This window comes from Pteropus alecto, unplaced genomic scaffold (genome assembly GCF_000325575.1).
Source record: "Pteropus alecto unplaced genomic scaffold, ASM32557v1 scaffold103, whole genome shotgun sequence".
NCBI classification, from domain to species: Eukaryota; Metazoa; Chordata; class Mammalia; order Chiroptera; family Pteropodidae; genus Pteropus; species Pteropus alecto.
The window spans coordinates 14,222,755-14,242,888 of NW_006436288.1; the positions used below are offsets into that span (position 1 = coordinate 14,222,755).

A 20,134-nucleotide genomic window follows, 5' to 3' on the forward strand; every position below is an offset into this window, starting at 1 on the left:
GGAAATGTTTACAACATATATAGCAAAACTTTTTTCCATAATAAATATAAAAAACTAACAGATTAATATTTTAAAATATTGATGTGATGGGAAAAAAGGGCAAAGAATATGAATAGATAATATAGTCACAGAAATATAAAGAACCAATACATGCAAAAATTCACTAAAAATGAAATACAAATAAGAAATGATTACTTTTTTAACCTATTAAATTAGCAAAACAAAATATTGATATTACCCTAGAGTGGGTATGGGGAAGTGGGTACTTAATATACTTTTATTTGAAGTACAAACTGCCACACCAATATTTATTTAAATTTTAAAGATGCATACCCTTCGACTTAGAAATTCCATGTCTAGGAATATATCCTACTGAAATACTAAGAAAAGTATGAATATATACATATATAAGGATATTTTCTACAACATCGTCCACAATAAATTCAAAGTGATCTATCTATCATCTACCAAGAGAAAAACTGTTAAATTATAATCTTTACGAGAGAATATTATGCAGCTGTTGGAAACACTATTTTTTGGATTTTTAAGTATTGATATGGAAGATATCTATAACAGCAATGAGTGAAGAAAATCTACCATTAAAGGAGCTTTTTTCGAGTTATTTGTAGTATGATCTAATTTATGTTATAGATTTGTCAGAACAGTAAAAAGTATGAATAGACAGAAGCTATTAAGGGTGGTTCCCATCTGGAGAGTATGATCAGAAGTGAGGCCTTTTTCATATTTTACATTATTTAATGACATTGTTTCGGATCTAATTGTGTCCCCCCTAAATTTATGTGTTGAAGCCCTAATCTCCAATGTGACTGTATTTGGAAATAGGGATAATTAAGGGATAATTAAAGAGATAATTAAGGTTCAATAGCCATAAGGCTGGAGCCCTAATCTGATAGGACTGGTGTCCTTTTTAGAAGGGGAAGAGTCACTAGAGGGCTCTCTCTGGCCACATGTGCACAGGAGAAAGGCTATGAGAGGACACAAGGAGAAGGCAGCCAACTGCAAGCTAGGAAGAAGTACATTACCAGACACCAACCTTGCTAGCCACTACAGCAAAGCCCACAGGAAGGAAGATGAAATATTTTTTGAACAAGCCATTCTTTTATTTTTCTGTTTATCTTTTTGGTCACTATTTTATGATTTCTTTAACACCTTTCTTCTGCCTCTTCACTGTCCCTATTACCCATTGCCCTTGGTTATTTTTTTTCTTTTTTCCTCTGGACAGGCGCACCTATTCTAAATTTGTCCCAGTGTCTCCATGGCCATTATTACCACCCAGGTATACATTACCATCATTTATGACTTGAATTACTGCACCACTCTCTATCTGGTTTCCCATTCTCCCTTACCTCAGCCCAATCCAGTTGGATTGGGGTGATCTTCATAAAAGTCATAAGATCATGTGTCTCTGCTCATTCTGATTTTCTCTATCACCTTCAGGTTACATCTCTAGCTCCTCATTCTCACGAGTTCATCTCTGACTGTCCAGCTATTAGCCTTGCCACTCACCATTTCCTCACAGACCCTCCTGCCCTATACTTAGCCACACTAAAGCATCCAGAATGTATCATGTTTTACACTTCCTCTTCCCTCTGCCTGGTTTGAAAGTTCTTTCTCTTCCTCTGGTCAACTCCTTTAATCCAGGAAGCCCAGGCTATGTCCTTTTCCTATGTGCTGACTTCTGCTATATTAATTCTGATTACTTGTTCATTTCTTCTTGAGAGTAGGGAGTGAGAAGAAAGGAGATTTGAGGAATCTGGAGGAATGTCAATGACTGTTTTGCTCACCTTTGTATCTTTATTACTTATAGTATTTAATGCTATTCTTCTGTTCTCATTTTTTTTTTTTTGTTCACTTTTGTTTTTGCTACTGGTGTGAAAAGTAGCACACATTTAAGACTAATGTCTAGATTTGGGTTGCATCATTTTCTACATTTGCATTAACTTACTAGGACTGCTAATGCTTTTTAAAAACTTATTTTGATTGTAGTTAGCATCCATAATAGTTATATTTTTATTTCTATTTCATATATCAGGGGTTGGGAGTAAGATCATGGCTTCTTAAAGAGGATGACTAAGGCAGAACTTTTCCCTCATGCTGTACTAGTTCTAAAATAACAATGTGTGGACGTGGTTCCATAGTGTAGTGGTTAGCATGTCTGCTTTACACACAGAAGGTCCTGGGTTCGTGCCCCAGTGGAGAGACAGACCATGGTCTATGGCCATGCCACCCTGAACAAGCCTGATGTCTGATCTTGGAAGCTAAGCACGGTCGGGCCTGGTTAGTACTTGGATGGGAGACCACCTAGGAAGACCAGGTGCTGTAGGGCATAAAAAATAATAAGAAGAAATAAGAAATAAATAAAATAAAATAACAATGTGTTAGTCACTGACTAGCTGGGACGAAGTATATATGTATTATGCAAAACTTTCAATCATCCAAATATCCATCCATCCATCCATTTAGTCAAACATTCAGTAACTAAAGAGGAACTAGAATAAATAAAAGCCATCATAAAGAAAAAGTCAACTGTTATATAAACTTTTAGACATATTATACATGCTGTGATTAGTACTTTATATTATACTGCTTTATTCACTAATTTACTAATTGTATCACTGACGTGTCTTACCATCTACCACAATTGTATGTAATTTCTAGGGAATTGGTTCTTAAAACTCAAAGTGACTTATGCTGTCCTCTACTGTTTAGATGAACTGGTTGGAAAATTAGAAAGAAAAGATGTTCAAAGTCTCTATTATACCTGGCTGCTAAACTAAGAAATCCAGGATAGATGTTCCTTTTGTTTACTACTGTGTACTACTGAGACTTTGATATGAAAGATATCTAACCAAGGGCTGAAAAGTTAAATTTCTCTCAGTGTAAAATGCGGGCTTATGGAATTGGTGTAAGGAAGACATAAAAGAAGCCTGAAAAACAGAGGAGAAAAGAGATTTGAGGAGCTTCTAAGAATGCCAAACAACATTTTGAGAATGTAGAGTGCAGCTGTAGAGAAAAGAAGCTAATGAGAAATTCCCAGAGACAGGGTAGATAAAGTAGTTTAAGAACAGAGATGTCTTAACATGGAATTTTCAATTGTTGGCATCACTATGGTGTAAAATCACTCTATTATCTCAAACAGTTAGTAAAACATGTCATATGTTTTGAGGGTGGGAGGATTAAAAGAAACTAAATTCTATTTGTGTATGGGTATGGAGCAAAGGGAAGAAAGTAGTCCAGGGAGCAAAAGAGTCTACTACTCTTAACTGTGTTGTCACACTGCCCTCTGATGGGCTGCCAGTATCTCGCCAGATGCAATTGCTGGACTCCGCCATCTGCAGACAGTTTGCTGCATCTGCAGACAATTCCCTGCACCTGCTGACAATATCTGTTAAGCTTGAGGCCTGAGGAGTAGGACAAAGTGATTACAACCGTCTATCATCTTTGCAAAATATGAGCAGGGTTTCTCATCAAAATTCTATATTTTATATTAACTTTAGATCTTCACTTTCCACTATGATTCGAAGGCATGGATAATGGCAGCTTGGCTATTAGTGATGATCAATATGTTGGCATTAAACAATTTGAATACTTATGCTATAAAAATAGTCTGAATGATTTTTTGCAAGAACTATTGAAAATTGTTGTTATTAATTTAATTTAAAATAAACTCTCTCATTAGAGATTTTAAGTTAGAACAAAGCCAGCCTACTCCCTAGCAAAAGTAACTTGGCTGCCATTCTGATGAATCCTATGCCAGGCCAACCTCATATGTTTTGGCTGGGTTTGATTGCAAATCCTAGTTGCAACTGTACCAGTTTAGAGCTGCTTAGATCTTTGTTATTCCAGACTTTCCAAGTAAAAGAAAACTCCAAGTTTACTCGAATAGTATTATATAACAAACATCATACTAGATAATGGAGATAACTAGCTAAATATGATACCACTTCTGCCTTCAGTGAGCTCACTGTTGGCTAAGGGGGAAGGGCTTGTTACTTACTGTCATGTCCACAGTCCCCCTCTTTCTTTAGTAAATACAGTGCCTGGCTTAGATCCATACGCCTAATAGGTACTTGGTAACTATGTGCTGAAAAATGAGGGAATGAATGAAGAAATGAGGCAGTATATATAGAGGTTTTGATCCCGGCTCTGCCACATATTAGCTATGTAAATGTATCACTTTACTTAAACCTCTAGAGCCTCAGTTTCCACATCTGTAAGCCTATCCCACAAGGCAACTGTAAAATGCTTAGTGCAGTGCCTCACATACAGTAAATACTCAATAAATAATAGTTTAATAATATTGTGTGAAAAGGGCAACAAGGAAAAGAGGGAGTGATTATGGGGATTATCTTAGATTATGTCCTAACATGTACATTCAGAACTATGGATAATTGTTGGCTTTGAAAATTTTTTTATGGTAAATAAGGAGTCTACTTTATTTTCCAAAACCAATTTATTCCATGTGGTAAGAAACATGATCTCTGGTGACAGTGACCACATCGTTATAGCTCCATAACAAGACATAGAAAATTCTCTGGTTAACTCAAGTTAAAAATTTCTCAGGGAAGGCCTCTAAATGGCCTGCTTGGGTCATGTCCATGCCCAAACCAATCGCCTTAAGATGGTGTAGTAGGCAGAGTCACGATCCCTCAAATACATCCAAGTCCTAATTCCTGGAACCTGTGAACTTTATGTAACAAAAAGGACCTTGCAGATGAAAGGTACAGCCTGGGATAAGGAGCTTGTCCTGGGTCATCCAAGTGGGCCAGATTGTCCTGGATTATCCAGGTGAGCTACTCAGATCATGGGTTCTTAAAAGCAGAGAATCTTTCCTGGCTGTGGTCAGAGAAAGATATAATGACAGATGAAGGGTCATAGAGATGTGACATTGCTAGCTTTGAAAGATATAGGAAGGGGGTCAAGAGTTAGGAATGTGAGCAGTCTCAAATCAAGGAGATAGAGGCTCCAGAAAGGAATGCGGCATTGACGAAACATTGATTTTAGCCCAGTGAGACCCACGTTGTACTTCTGACTTACAAGGCTATAATAAATTCTTGTTGTTTTAAGACACTAAGTTTGTATTAATGTGTTAAGGCAGCAATGAGGAACTCATATACCAGGGAGACAGGGAGACACCTAGTTTCATTTCCTCCCAAGAATTGCTCAATCTCATTTGCCCTGAAGCAGCTTGGTCAGTGAGATCCCTTGCAGCCTCCACCATTGTCTGCTCACTTCGTCCACAGGAATAAATTGATTTGAGAGAATGAGGTAGATGATGCAGAAATAAGAGGTAGAATTCTCATCCTGCCTGAGCCCCTGGTTACAATAATTTTTGAGGTCAAAGTCATGCTAGCTCTTTGGTTGTATAAGTTAATTAATTCTTCTTTTTCAGCCAGTTAGTATGAGTTAAATTTCTGAGACTTGCAAGCAAACTGCCTTTCCTAAATCATAAACCTACAGTGAGAGAGGGATGGCTGAAAGAGGACTTTTTTAAAAAGCCTTTGGAGACATTACCTGATAATGGCTTAATTTGATTTCATAGCAATCCACTGAGAAACACATTATCATCCTACTTTAGATGGGCGAAGTCATACTTATAAGCTAAGTGGCTTTCTCACAAGCAAGAGTGTTCTGAATTTAAAATGTGAAAACCCAAATTTGTTGGCTTTCTTTCCAGTGAAACACATAGCACATAGAGTATCCTGCCTTATATTTTTAAAAACACTGTTATCAAATTAGAGCCACTCTTCTTCAAGGCCTCACCACTTCCTGTTTCTCTAGCCTCAAACAATTTTCGTCCGTGCCTGATGAATTCAATGCTCTAGTGCAGCGGTTTCCAACCTTTTTGGCACCAGTAACAAGTGCTCCTATGAGAATCTAATGCCTAACGATCTTAGGTGGAGCTGAGACAGTGATGCTAGCGCTGGGGAGCAGCTACAAATACAGATGAAGCTTTACTCCCTTTGCTCACCTCTTGCTGTGTGGCCCGGTTCCTAACAGGCCACGGTCCAGTACTGGTCCATGGCCTGGGGTTTAGGGACCTCTGCTCTAGTGTCTAATCAGGTACTGGACAAACCTGCTTAAATCTAATTGGCAGTGGTTGTGATAGGAAACTTTTGAGCACTGGCCATGTGATCATTCTTCCTTCTAGAAAAGCAGTCATTATTGTTCCTAAAGCATGTTAAAACTGTGATGTTCCATCATAAGAAATATTTTATAAGTTAAATGGAAGTATATAATGCCACGTAAAATTCATGACAGTTGTCTTTCTGGAATGTATGCTTGCTCTTTTGATGTTGGCATTAGCAAAGAGGAAAAAACTATGTCTGCGCCACAAATAAGGGTAAAACGGTTGTAGTTGCATTATTTTTGGCCCAGGGCACATCTCCCATGAAACAGTTACTGGTTATACCCATGGAGCTTCACTATGAGCCAACTTCCTTTCTTTTGTCTGCTCTGTTTTTTGGAGTTTTGAAATTTTCTCTGAATGGCTCTGAAATTTTTGTTTTTAAAAAGAATCAAAGAGAAGGGAATGTTTATAAAACTTGATAAGATGCATAACACCACTAGTAGACCTTCAGGTCTCAGCTTGTTCAAAAATATCTATTGAGTACCTATCATGTGTCCTGCCGAACAAATCAAGCATATCCCCCAGGGTTAGCGTGTATGGCTGTACTCTTGAATGGTACCTACTCAAGTGGTGCAGTGCATAACTTCCACTATGACTGGTGGGCCTTGCCCTTATGGAGATTAAATCTAGTGACTTCTGGGAAGTCTTGCTTGAACTTTCTCTCTTCCCCATTAGACTAGAAAAAGTGCTCTTATTATGTGGTCCATAATACACCCAATCGTAAGACTTTACCCATTTATTTATAATGGTTCTCAGTTGGATTGTAAACTCAGAGAGTATTATTATTCATCATTTTCTATGCGCTATGGATGCATCACTGAATTAAATAGTCAAAACTCCCTGGCCTCTAGGATCTGATAATCTAGGTTATTCTAGCAAAAGAAGAGAGAGCAAATAAGTTAAATGTGTAGCATGTTAGATGGAGATAAATTCTATGGAGAAAAATAAAGTATGTAGGAGGGTTTTCTCCTTACCTACTTTAGATCTTTGCTCAAATGTCCCCGCCCCCCCCTTTTTTTTAACTTTAAGATAGGAAACTATGGAAGTTCGGTGTAGAAGGAAGATACTGTCTAAAAAGAAAAACATTTAAGAATAGAACAGTAGGCACACTTAGCAAAAAGCTACCAAGGCGGTTATCAGATCTCCACTTTGCAAGGAATCAGGTCACAACGAATAACATTTTACACAGAATATAGAGAACAAGGGCCTAGCCCTTTCCCTCTAAAACTGACACTCTGAGTCTTGATGAACACGTTTTTACAAAAAATCCTGGAGAATCCGCCTGTTCTAACATGGCTGATTTTGTATTATTGCAAAATAGCACCCCACACCTTCTAGTATCAGCCTACAGACCTTCTGCACCTAGCTGAAGTATCTGAGGTTGTCATTTAAGCCTTTCCAACCTGCTCTTATAAAGCGTCCTCATGAGGAAATGGCATCTTGGATTAATCAAGAGACTTTATAGTACTTAACACATATTTGGCATAACACGTCTTGAGGACAAGATAAGCATATCGCTTCCCTCCTGCTTTCCGGGCCTCGCTCCCCAGTGTTTTGACAACAACCCGGGTAGGATTCCAGCCCAAAGCACCCCTCCCACTCCCGCCTCGGGCTCCGCTCGCCCGGCGTAGCCTTCTGGAAGCAGTAGGCCGTGGCTTTCTTCCGCTCCAGAACTACAACTCCCGGCAGGCTTTGTTCCTCGCCACCTCCCTCTTAGCGCACGGCCTGCCGGGAGGGGGCAGGTAGCGGCCGGCAGGGTCCAATGGGTGCTGGCTCCCGAGGAGAGGGCGGAGGAGAGGGGGCAGGAGGCGGACTCTGGGCCGCGGCTCCATTCATTGCCGCGGCCGGCCGGGAGGGGGTCCCATGTTTTTGGGGTCATGGAGGCGCTAATTCCTGTTATCAACAAGCTCCAGGACGTCTTCAACACGGTGGGCGCCGACATCATCCAGCTGCCTCAGATTGTCGTCGTGGGAACGCAGGTGAGACAAGGGCAACGTCTGCCCAGGCCAGAGCCCGGGGCGCAGGCCTGGTCGGGGCTGCGGCGGCGCAAGCTCCCGGGCCAGCCTTGCGGCCTATGGGAGGAGGTCGCTGCTTGGGGCCCCGGGGCTACCCCGGCTCTGCCGTGCCTGCTCGCCCTGGGCTGAGTTGCACTGGGGCTGGGAATCCGGGCCTGGCCGGGAGGCGAGGGGCGGAGCCGGCGCGGCGGGCCTAGCGGGTCCCATGGGCGGGATGGGGGAGGGATGGGTCGCCGGGCGGAACTGGAGTCCGCCGGGACCGGGCGCGGCTTTCCCCACAGGCCGCTGCTTCCAAGGGCACCTGGGGGACGCGCGAGGCACGCGGGACTCACTGGCTTGTGGTGGGCCGTCTAGCCCCTTCTCGGTTGGTTTCAGGTTGGCAGGGTGTTTTATTTCCCTTCTTGTCTTGCTTAGGGGCTGCGGAGTCAGTTTTGGGACTGCACGCTCTGGGCTGAGATGGATGCGACTGTGTAGCACCTGAGTATTTTTCTGCAGTATTTGTAATCCGTCCAGTGTTTGGAGAACGCTAAAGCAGTAGAAAACCAAAATACCCCCAAATCCCTTAGACCCGGGTGTTAGGAAGGAATATTCCCATTTTTTCTGCGTAGGCTGTGTTTATTCTCTTCCATCTAAATTGGGCATCAGGGTTCTCTGGTCTTTTCATGTTGGGTCTCATAGATAACGCATAATTTTTTATATGCAGAAATGTGGAAGAAACGTTATTTCTAGAGTGACAGAAGTATGTTTCATTTTTCTCTGCCTGCTCTTTTTCTTGGTTGAAGAGGAATCATAGGACTTTATCAGAGTTTAGAGATGCGCATGTTGGAGGTTACTTAGTATATTGATTTTAAGTGCTTTCATTTCTTAATGATCTTTTCTGTTGAGAAGGGGACGATCTCCCATTCTTTTTTTTCACGAGGCGCATCACTACATCTTGCTACAAATTAAAATGTAGAGTATAAATATTATGACAAGAAACTTAATGTTTAAAATGCTAGAGTATATCCATACTGGAAACTTTGGAGACTATAGACATCTCGTACTGTGTGTGTGTGTGCGCGCGTGTGCTTTTAAAGAAATAGAAATTATTTCAGAAACAAATTTCCTTGGTCTCTTAAAAGATACTGTATAGTCCCGCCTGCACATATTGAAGTGTTTGTAACTCAATATTTGTAATAATTGGCGACCCTGAATCATCACCATATAACAAATTATGAGCAGTATGTTTATTGAGCACGTTTTGTTCACTGCTGTGTTCCTATTGCTAGCTCCAGGAACAGTCTGGGGTATGTAGTAGGTGCTCCATAAATATTTTGAAATATTGTTCACTGTAACTAGAGAATACTTTAAAACACTGGAACTTTTATCATCAAAATTTGTTTTTGTAAATAGAATTAGAGGTGATGATATAAATTAAATCTTCTTTGGTAGTATTTTCAAGGTGTTTCCTATGGTAGACTGGAAACTTTCCATAACATTCTCAGTGCTTTTTAGGCTTGAAGAAATAAAAGAATCTATACTGTGTGTATGGACTAGAGTATGTCAGTATAAATAGTTTAAAAACTAGAAGCATTTTTCTTACACAAAATAGTTTATTTCAGTGAATAAACTTGGCAAAATTGGGAGGGGTAGGGAAGAATAGATCTCACCATTATGAAAGCCATTAACATGTGCTAGCAAAAACCATAGTGACAATTAATGTTTGAAATTACTCAGAAGGAAAATTACTCATATTTTAGATTTGCTTTAATGAAGGTTATCTTCATTTAGATCTTTATTAACTGAATTCAATCCTTTATAATTCAGATGTGGAAGAAATAAATAAGAACAAACTTTTTTCCATATTTTCCTCAATATGTTGATAAAACTTCTTCACTTGATTTGAATACAAGTACACCACTATTTTGTCATATATACCATTTAATGTTGTGTAACATACATAGAGCACACACCTTCACATTCATATTTAATGGAGTAGTGTACAGTGAGTTCCAGACACGAAAAGTGTTTTTGTATTCTGTACTTAGTTCTGACATGTAAACTCAGTGGCATGTCATCTTAATCCAGATGTAGTCTCTTATACATTACCTATACCTTAAATGGCTGAAGGTCCCATTTTGTTGAACTTTTTTAGAACAATGATTCTCAAACATAGTATATATAAGAATCACTTTGAAAATAAGTTTCCTGGACTCCATCCCCAGAGATTTTGAGTTTCTAAATCTGGGGTGTACCAGGCACAACAGGTGATGTAGATGGTTCATAGATCCTAATTTGAAAAGTATATTAGTGAGTCTTTGATTTTAAAATGCATGAAACTGGAAAAATCAAGGAAAAGAAGCTGAGTCTAAGGGCATACCACCAGTGGCATGTTGATCTTGATGGCTTTCTTGCTCCAAATTATCAACTCCCAGGCAATCTTTATTGACACCTAAATGTTTTAAACTTTGATTTCTTAAATTGCTGAATACTTATTTGGAGCCTAGAGAGCTAGAGGAGTTGAGAGAGAATAATGTTTACAGCTACCGATCATTCACAGATTTTATGATTTAGTTAGATAAATTGCTTTCCTTTTTTTCTAGCTGAGATCCTCCGTGGAAAGAACAGAAGATGGGGAGAAAGAAAGTTGATACTTTTGAGCGTGGTGTACTTTGCAGATGTAAGAGGAGATAAGACTTGAATAACTTTTGTGAGTCAACTTGAGAAACTGAATCACTGTTTCTTAGATTGAGAAAGGGAAGGATGAGCCCTCTAGGTTTGTAATCCAAAGCACCACCCAGGATAGGAATCCCTATGCAGATAGCATGAATTTGAGACTCTAGCTAAGTGTTGCTAGTAATGTACTCTTCACTTTCCCTATATTTCAGTGATATCAGCACTGTACCTTTAGTAATTCAGACAAATGCAAAAAAGAAAAAGAATCTTGGGTTTTAAATGACCAATTTGTAAACCAATTTTTAAAAAATTCAACATTAAAAATATTGAAATATTCATATAAAATTCACCATTATAAAGTCTACAATTTAGTAGTTGTAGTATATTCACAAGGTTGTGCAACCATCACCACTAATTCCAGAACATTTTCATATTCCCAGAAAGAAACTCAGTACCCATTATCAGTCACTTCCCATTTTGTCCTACCCTAGCCCCAGCAACCACTAATCTACTTTCTATCTCTATGGATTTGCCTATTCTGGACATTTCGTATAAATGGAATGATACAATACATTGTCTTTTATGTTTGGCTTCTTTTGCTCACTGTGATGTTTTATAGGTTCATCTATGTTGTCACATATATTAGAATTTCATTACTTTTTATGGCTGAATAATACTTCATTGTATAGATATGCCAAAATTTACTCAGTCAGTCTGTTCTATTCATTAGTTGGTGAACATTTGGGTTATTTCCACTTTTTGGTTACGATGGTTTTATTATGCTGCTGTGAACATTTGTTTTCAGGTTTTTGTGTAAACATGTTTTCAGTTCTCTGTTATATATCTAGAAGTAGAATTGCTGGGTCGTGTGGTAATTCTATGTTTAACTTTTTGAGGAACCACAAAACTGTTTTCCACAGTAGCTGTACCATTTTACATTACCGCCAGCAATGTATAAGAGTTCTAATTTCTCTTTGTCTTTGTCAATACTTGTTATTGTCTATCGTTTTGTTGTAGCTATCCTAATGAAGATGTGAAGTGGCATCTGATTGTGGTTTTGATTGCATTTACCTAATAACTAATGCTGTTGAACATCTTTTATGTGCTTGTTGGAGTCATTTTTATAATCTGGATATTAGACCATTATCAAATATGATTTCCACATATTTTCTCCCATTCTGTAGGTTCTCTTTTCACTTTCTTGATAGTATCCTTTGATGCACATACCTATTTGCGATGAAGTTCACTTTACCTGTTTTTCTTTTGTTTGTCCTTTTGGTGTCATATCTGAGACATTGCCAAATCCAAGGTTGTGAAGATTTATTATTATTATATGTTTCCTTCTAAGAGTTTTATAATTTCAGCTCTTACTTTTAGGATTTTGATTCATTTTGAATAATTTTTTGTTTTTGGTATGAGGTAGTGGTCCAACTTCATTCTTTACATGTGCCTTTGCAGTTGATCCAGCACCATTTGTTGAAGAGACTATTCTTTGCCCACTGAATGGTCTTGACACTATGGATGAAAATTAGTTGATCATAGATGTACAGGTTTATTTGTGGATTCATTTTTTTCCCACTGGTCCGTATATATGTTCTTAAGCTAATACCACATTGTTTTGATTGTTGTAGCTTTATAGAAGGTTTAGAATCAGGAAGTGTGTCTTCCAACTTTGTTCTTTTTTTTTTTTTTTCCCCCAAGATTAGTTTTGCTATCTGGAGTCCCTTGCCATTCTTTATGAATTTTAGAATTGGCATTTCCATTTCTGCAAACAAATCCATTGGGATTTTGATAGAGATTGTGTTGAGTCTGTAGATTGCTTTGGGGAGTATTGCCAACTTAAATTAAATCAGATTTAGAATTCTTGGTTGATAGGCTCCCTCCCCTCTCTCCATTCAGCACTTTAAATAAAGTCATGCTACTGCCTCTGGCTTCCATGTTGATGAGAAATCTGTTGTATTTGTACATGAGTTACTTCTCTAATCCCTTCTTGTTGCTTTTAGTATTTATCTTTATCTTTCAACAGTTTGATTATAATTAGTGTGGATCTCTTTGTCTTTATTCTACATGGAGTTAATTGAGCTTCTTCATTGTGTAGATTCATGTTACTTATCGTATGCTTTTCTGCTTTTATGGAAAAAGTGGGGGTTTTTATGGATATTAGTTTTGCTATCGAAGTTCATGGCCTTGTAGATATTTAGACAGCACTAGGCTGATACTTTTATTAATCAAGAAAAACATTCTTCCCTAAGGATTGTTAGGTCTGCAGCATTTTAGCCAGTTTGGACTCCGGACAGTTGAAGCATTAATATTATTGAGTTATATGTGCAGTAATTATTCAGTACAAGAACCACAGTTTAACACCATAAATTATGAAGTGGTTTAAATTTTAGATTTAAATTTTGCCGATAGGTAGAGGAATTTTGACAGAGATTGCCTTGTATCTCTCTGTAGATCACTTCGGATTGCATGGATATTTTAACAATATTAATTCTTCTAATCCAGGAGTGCAGAATGCCTTTCCAATTATGTGTATCTTCTTCGCTTACTTTCATTAATGTCTTACAGTTTTTAGTAAACAGGTCTTTCACCTGCTTAGTTAAACTTATTCCTAGGTTAGTCCTTTCTTTTTGATGTAATCGTAAATGCTATCTTTTCCGTAAGTTTTCTTCCTAGTAGTTTGTTATTAATGTATAGAAACACAACTAATTTTTGTTCATTGATTTTATATCCTCGAACTTTACTGAATTTGTTAATTAGTTCTAACAGTTGTTTGGTGGAGTGTTTAGGGTTATCTATAACTAGAATCCTATCATTTGCCAATAGTGACGGTTTTACTTTTTTCCTTTACAGTTATCTGGTTGCCTTTTATTTCTTGCTTAATTGCTCTAGTGAGAACATTCAGTGCTATGCTGAATAAGACTGGTGAGCGTGGGTATCCTTGTCTTGCTCTCGGTCTTAGAAGAAAAGCTTTCAGTTTTTCACTATTGCGTATGATGTTAGCTCTGAGCTTGTCATATGTGTCCTTCATTATGTTGATGTACGTTCTTCTTACTCTGTTGAGAGTTTCTATCATGAGTGGATGTTGAATTTTGTCAAGTGCTTTTTCTGCATCTGTTGAGATGGTCTTATGGTTTTTATCCTTCATTTTGTTAAAGTGGTGTATCACATTGATTAATTTGTGAATGTTGAAACATCTGTGCATGACTGAAATGTCTTGCTTGATCATGGTGTATGATCTTTTTAATGTATTGTTGAATTTAGTTTGTTAATATGTTGTTGAGGATTTTTATATCTCTGTTATCAGGAATATTGGCTTCTAGTTTTCTTCTCTGGTAGTATCCTTGTCTGCATTTGGTGTCATGGTAATTCTGGCTTTGTAAAATGAGTTTAGAAGTATCCGCTCCTCTTGTATTTTTTGGAAGAGATTGAGAAGGATTAGCATTAATTCTTTAATATTTGGTAGAATTCATCAGTGAAAGTATCTATGCCTGGGTTTTTGTTCATTTGGTGTTTTTTCATTACTGATTCAATCTTGTTAGTAGTTGGTCTGTTCAAATTTTGTTTCATCATAATTCAGTCTTGGCAGGTTGTATATTTCTGGGAATTTAAAAGTTTCTTCTGGGTTGTCCAATTTATGTGTAATTGTTTATAGTAGTCTCATGATTTCTTGTATTCCTGTCATTATTAGTTGTAATGTTTCTTCTTTCATTTCTGATTTTATTCTTGAGTCCTCTTGTCTTCTTGGTGACTCTAGCCAAATGTTTGTCTATTTTATTAATCTTAAAAAAAAACTAGGTTTTAGTTTTAATGATTTTTTTTTTCTATTGGCATTTTAGTCTCTATTTCATTTATATCTGCTTTGATCTTTGATATTTTGTTCCTTTATCACTAACTTTTGGCTTAATTTGTTCCTTTTTTTTCTAGTTACTTGAGGTATAAAGTTTATTTGAGATCTTATTAACATAGGCATGTATTGCTATGAACTTCCTTGTTAGGATTCTTTTGTGGCACCCCAAAGGTGTTGGTATGTTGTATTTCTGTTTTCATTTGTCTAAACATGTTTTTTGATTTCTTCGTTCACCCATTGACTGTTCAGTAGCATGTAGTTTAATCTGCACATATTTGAGAATTTTCCAGTTTTATTGTAATTGATATCTACTTTTGTACCATTATGGTGTATGATCTTTACCATTATTAAAACTTGTTTTATGGCCTTTAATGATCTATGCTGAGGGATGGTACATGTGAGTTTGAAAGGAATGTATGTTCTATTGCTTTTGAACAGAATGTTCTGTGTTTATCCGATAAGTCTATCTGGTCTAACTTGTTTAAGGCAAATGTTTATTAGTTTTCTGTTTGGATGATATATTCATAAAAATAGGGTATTAAAGTGTAATAGTATTGCTGTCTATTTTTCCCTTTAAGTCTCCTATGTTGGATACATAAATATTTACAAATGTATATCCTGTTGTTGGATTGACCCTTTATCATTACATAATGGTCTTCTTTGTCCCTATTACAGTCTTTGTTTTAAAGTCTATTTTGTCTGTTATTTGTATAGCTACTCCAGCTTTATTTTGGTTTCCATTTGCATGGGATATCTTTTTCCATCTCTTCACTTTCAGTCTGTGTGTGTTCTTACACCTGAAGTCTCTTGTAGGCAGCATATACATGGGTCTTATTTTTTAAATCCATTCAGCCACTCTGTGTCTTTCAATTGGAGATTTTTTTTTTTTTTATAATAGGCTTCTTTATAAATGTTTAAGAAGTTTTTTTTTTATAATGATGACATTGGTTAATGAAATCCAGTAAGTTTCAAGTGCTACTTTATTTCCTATCCAAGATATTGTGAAATAATGTTGAAATATTACCTGAATTGCTTCTAGCTCTGTTGTAGTGAGTATAGTACTTTGGACTTTTCAGCAGAGTTGGACACGTAAGCTCTTGTGCAAAAGGGCAGGATGGACACAGGAATTGGTCTATAACCTATATCTAAGCTGTGCGGCTGTACCAAGTTTCCACTTAGGGTATGGGAGAGAAGGGGAAATGTTTTAACTTCTTACCTTTTCATTATGAGATCCTGTACCACATTTGAGGCATTATAAAATTATTTTGAAATATTTAAAATGTCAGCAGCATATAAGGAATGATGCTATGAACACCATTGTATCTACCTCCCATTTTTAAGAAATAAAACATTAACTGCCAAGTGAAATTTCCCTCCTTTCCATAGAGCGAGAACCTTTTTCCTGAATTTGGTGTTTATTGTACCTGTACACTTCATTATATGTATTTTACACATGTAGGTAACTAAATAATATATATTGTTTTACATGGTTTAAACCTGAAGTAGTGTCAAACAGTATATATTCCTCTGCGATGTTTTTTTACAGTCATAGATGTGATTTTTTACTCATACGTACACATACATATTCTTAGTTTGCTCACTTATACTGCTATATAATATAATTGATTACATAACTATATCAAAATTTATCATCTTGTTGAGGAACATTTGAGTATTTCCCATTGTTTTCTATAGTAGTTTAGTAAACAAGGGTATTAGGAACATTCCTATAAATACATCATTATGCACATTTGAGAATTTCTCTAGGGTATCAAATAGTGGAATTTACTAGACTGTGAGGGGTGTATTTATTTTCATTTTTACATGATATTGCTACTTTCTTCGCAGAATGATTGTAACTCATTATATTTCTGCCAAAACAGGAAAGTCTGTTTGTTTATATCTGTACTTGGTATTACATTTTTTATTTATGGTATCTCATTGTGGCTTTTTTATTGCATCTTTCTGATTACTAAGGAGTTTGAGCATTTTATGTCTTGGCCCTTAGTGATTCTGTTTTGTGAGTTTCTCTTTGTATCTTTGCACACAATTTTTGTTATATTATGCATGTTTTTTTATTGATTTGTAGGGGTTATTTATACATTTGTGTTTACTAATTCCTTGTCAGTTATGTGGATCACAAATATTTTTCCTCAATTTTTTAATATGAGTAAAAGAAAAAATTTTTTGTTCTCACTGATACAGCTGGCAGACATTTTACATTTCTGCCTTTTCAAAGATCACATTCATTTTCTTGAAATATGTGACAAGCACTCTTTCATTCCACAATAAGCCTAAACCAAATCCAGACCACGTGCCCATTTCTGTCACCTCTTGTAGCCCGTACCCTCAGAGACATTAATTGGGGGGCCTAAAGTGAGACAGGGCAGCCACACCATGATTTTCAAGTTGCACAGGGATGACACACTAACCTGAGCTCTCTGCAGGATACAGAAAACCCCCTTTAGAGACCATTCAGTTTGATCCCTGATAAAGCCTAAACTACTTTTAAGAGCACAGAGCCAAAAAAACCTGTAAGCCTTAGAACAGATTGTTCTCCCTCAGTCGAGTTTTTCAGACAGGGATAGCAAACCACAGGCTTGGAAATTTAAATTTTACTTTAGTTAAATTATCAGTCTTTTCTTCACTAGTTTGTACATTTGTGTATTAAGGAATCCTCTCCTATCTCAAAGTCATGAAAGCATTCTTATATTCTTCTAACTTACAAAGTTATGCTTTTTCACATTTGTTTATAATTCATTTGGAATTTGTTTTTCTCCTTTGTTTTTTAACAGCTTTATTGACATGTCATTTATAGACCATAAGTTCACCCATTTGAAATATAATAATAATTCAGTGTTTTTTTAGCATGTCTGTAGAGTTGTGCAACCATCACCATAATCTATTTTAGAGTATCTCATTATCCCCAAAAGAAACCTTGTATGCATTAGCAGTCATTCGCTACACCCCTATATCCCCACAGTGTTAGGCATCCACTTAATCTACTTTCTTGCTTACTCTGGACATTTCATACAAACAATCAAATAATATGTGGTCTTTTATGACTGACTTCTTTCACTGAGCATAATGGTTTTTAGGTTCATCTATGTTGTAGCATGTATCAGTACTTTATTTCTTATCATGACTTAATATAAAAATCTTATGTAAGACTAAACTTTTAGTTTCAGAACTTCTGAGTGGAGTTAAATTTCGATATAAGGGATTCTGGGAAGATGACAGCAGTGATAGAATAGTCTACTAATCTCTGTATGACTTTCCCATAAAAAACAAATAGGATAGGAAAAGCAAAAACTCATGAACAATATTTACAAGAAAATCAGTTTGACCGTGTTGCCCTACAAACCCTCACCAACAGCTCCAAGCCATGTGTTATTATCTATGTAGAAAGAAGAAGGAAGCAATGGAACATCAGATCAATCTGAGAATTGGAAAATAGCCAAAAGGCACTGGAAAGCTTGGTCCAGTTTAAGAATATCAGCTGAAAAAAAAAAAAAAAAATTAAAATACTAGCTGAAACTTTTTTAGTTTTGGGGTTTTGCAAACACTGATAATGAATGAAAGAGGTCTGTCATAAAATCTTAAGAGACTGAAGTGCCTTTGTGAAACTTTTACCAATCCTCACAGTGAGAAGGAACTAAGAATACAATTGAGTATTCCCTGAAAGATACAAAGGAAAGAGATGGTCCAGATAAAAGTGATGGAGAAGAACAGAGCCAAGATATTTCAGAAAACAAATATATTTTCAAAAACTTATGAAAACAAAAGGAGGGAGTTTTAGAATGTGAAGTTAGAATAGCTATTCTAGGCCAAGCCTCCTTTAAAAGTTCAGGAAAATGAATTTCATTTAAATATCAGCAGTATGAAATTATTGTTTTCAAATCTCATACAAAGTTTCTAAGAAAAATGAGACTCAGGATAGCATCCCTATGGACAATGAAAGCACACCAGACAGACATGTCCACAAAAAAGATGAAAACCACTGGATATTAAAATAGAAGGCAAAACATCAGATATTTTAAACAGAACAAGACATTTCCAAGAGACCAAGTTTGCATAAGAGAAAAATTTTAAATTAAGTGATAGAGCTTAATAAAGTATTAGAAGTAAAACACTATTTTGGAAAAGACATATTGGGAAGAACACAAGAGCAAGTAAGTGTAACAGTCATACCTTAGAGAAGGACACTGAAAAGAGAGAAGACGTTAAAAAGGATAAGAGGTATAAAAAATTTGATACAAATTGACATACTGAAAACAGGCAAAGATCCAGCATATGTATAATAGGAGTCCCCACAGAAGAAAAAGCGATAGCAAGAGAACAGAACAGATACTAAATTTAATTAAAAACAGATTTGGAACCCCATTTTGAAGGAGCACAGCACATACCTGAGAACATTGACACAGAAAGACCAACAGTGAGACATAGACTAGTAAAATTATTGGACTTTTAAAGGAAAAAAAATAACCTTTCAGACATGCAGGCAAAAGTCACAAAGTCTCTCATGAGGAAAGTAAAATCAGATTATTATACTTTTCTACAATAACAATTTATGAAAGAATACATGAGTGAATTTATGAGAACACTATTATGGCATTTCATCTTTAAGATAAGAAACATGAACCCAAGGTTTTATATATAACCAAACTGAATTTCAAGTATAAAAGTCTCAAACTGTTACTCGTATGCTAGAACTTCAAGGATATTGTTCTTATTAGACATTCCTGAGGAATTTACTAGAGAACAAGTTTCAGAGAATCAAAATGACTAGAGAGACATTAACATAAAGACTGATGGTTAGCATCATATCTGTATTACAGAACCAAGACTAAACGAGTCTTAAAAAAAGAAGAGAACATATGGTTTGTAAAGAGGTAGGTACGAGAATGGAGAGGTCATATACAAAACATTTTAAAAACTATTTTCAATAATCATATTGGCGATGTAGTATTGGTATTATTTGGAAACTAATTTGGGGAAAAAAGCAAGTGAATAAATGTGTGTTATTCTAGTTCTGTCATAGTATGTGTCCTTGAAAACCATGATTCTCAGCATAGAAGACAGAAGATAGAAATGACTCAGATTAGGGGATGTACGTGTGTACAAGGTTGACAGGGCAGGAGTTGGTATCCGAGATAGAGAAAATAAGCTAAGCATTTAATTCTAGGAGTTTTAAAAAGGAGAATAAATAACTCCTCTTACTCAGGTATGGGGAGGACCAGGAAGAAGAAATTGACAGTATTTAAAAAAGTTATAAAGTGAAAACAAAATACAGATTTGATCAATAAAATCAGTTTTTAATGGTCAATTAGAAAATGTAGTCAGAAAAAGAAATACAAAATATTAGAAATAAGAAAAATGAATAATTTTTAAGAATATTATAAGCAGTTCCGCCTATAAATTTGAAAATCTAGGAGAATTAGATGATATTTTTATGGACAAGTT

The 20,134-nt window shown here is 36.4% G+C and overlaps 1 protein-coding gene and 1 pseudogene across 9 annotated transcripts in view; both read left to right on the plus strand.

The window, feature by feature from the left end:
- Positions 1–2,231: 2,231 nt before the first annotated feature.
- LOC112480360 lies at positions 2,232–2,347 on the plus strand (annotated as a pseudogene).
- A 5,525-nt stretch (positions 2,348–7,872) lies between these two features.
- Positions 7,873–20,134, plus strand: part of DNM1L (dynamin 1 like) — a 40,762-nt gene continuing 28,500 nt past the window's right edge. For 7 of the 9 annotated variants that reach the window (XM_025047426.1, XM_025047427.1, XM_025047430.1 and 4 more), the window contains exon 1: positions 7,873–8,130. In XM_025047426.1, coding sequence (XP_024903194.1) covers positions 8,029–8,130 — 102 coding nt within the window. In that variant the 5' untranslated portion in view covers positions 7,873–8,028. The remainder of the gene's footprint in view (positions 8,131–20,134) is intronic. The other 2 variants (XM_025047428.1, XM_025047429.1) reach the window with 2 other exon arrangements.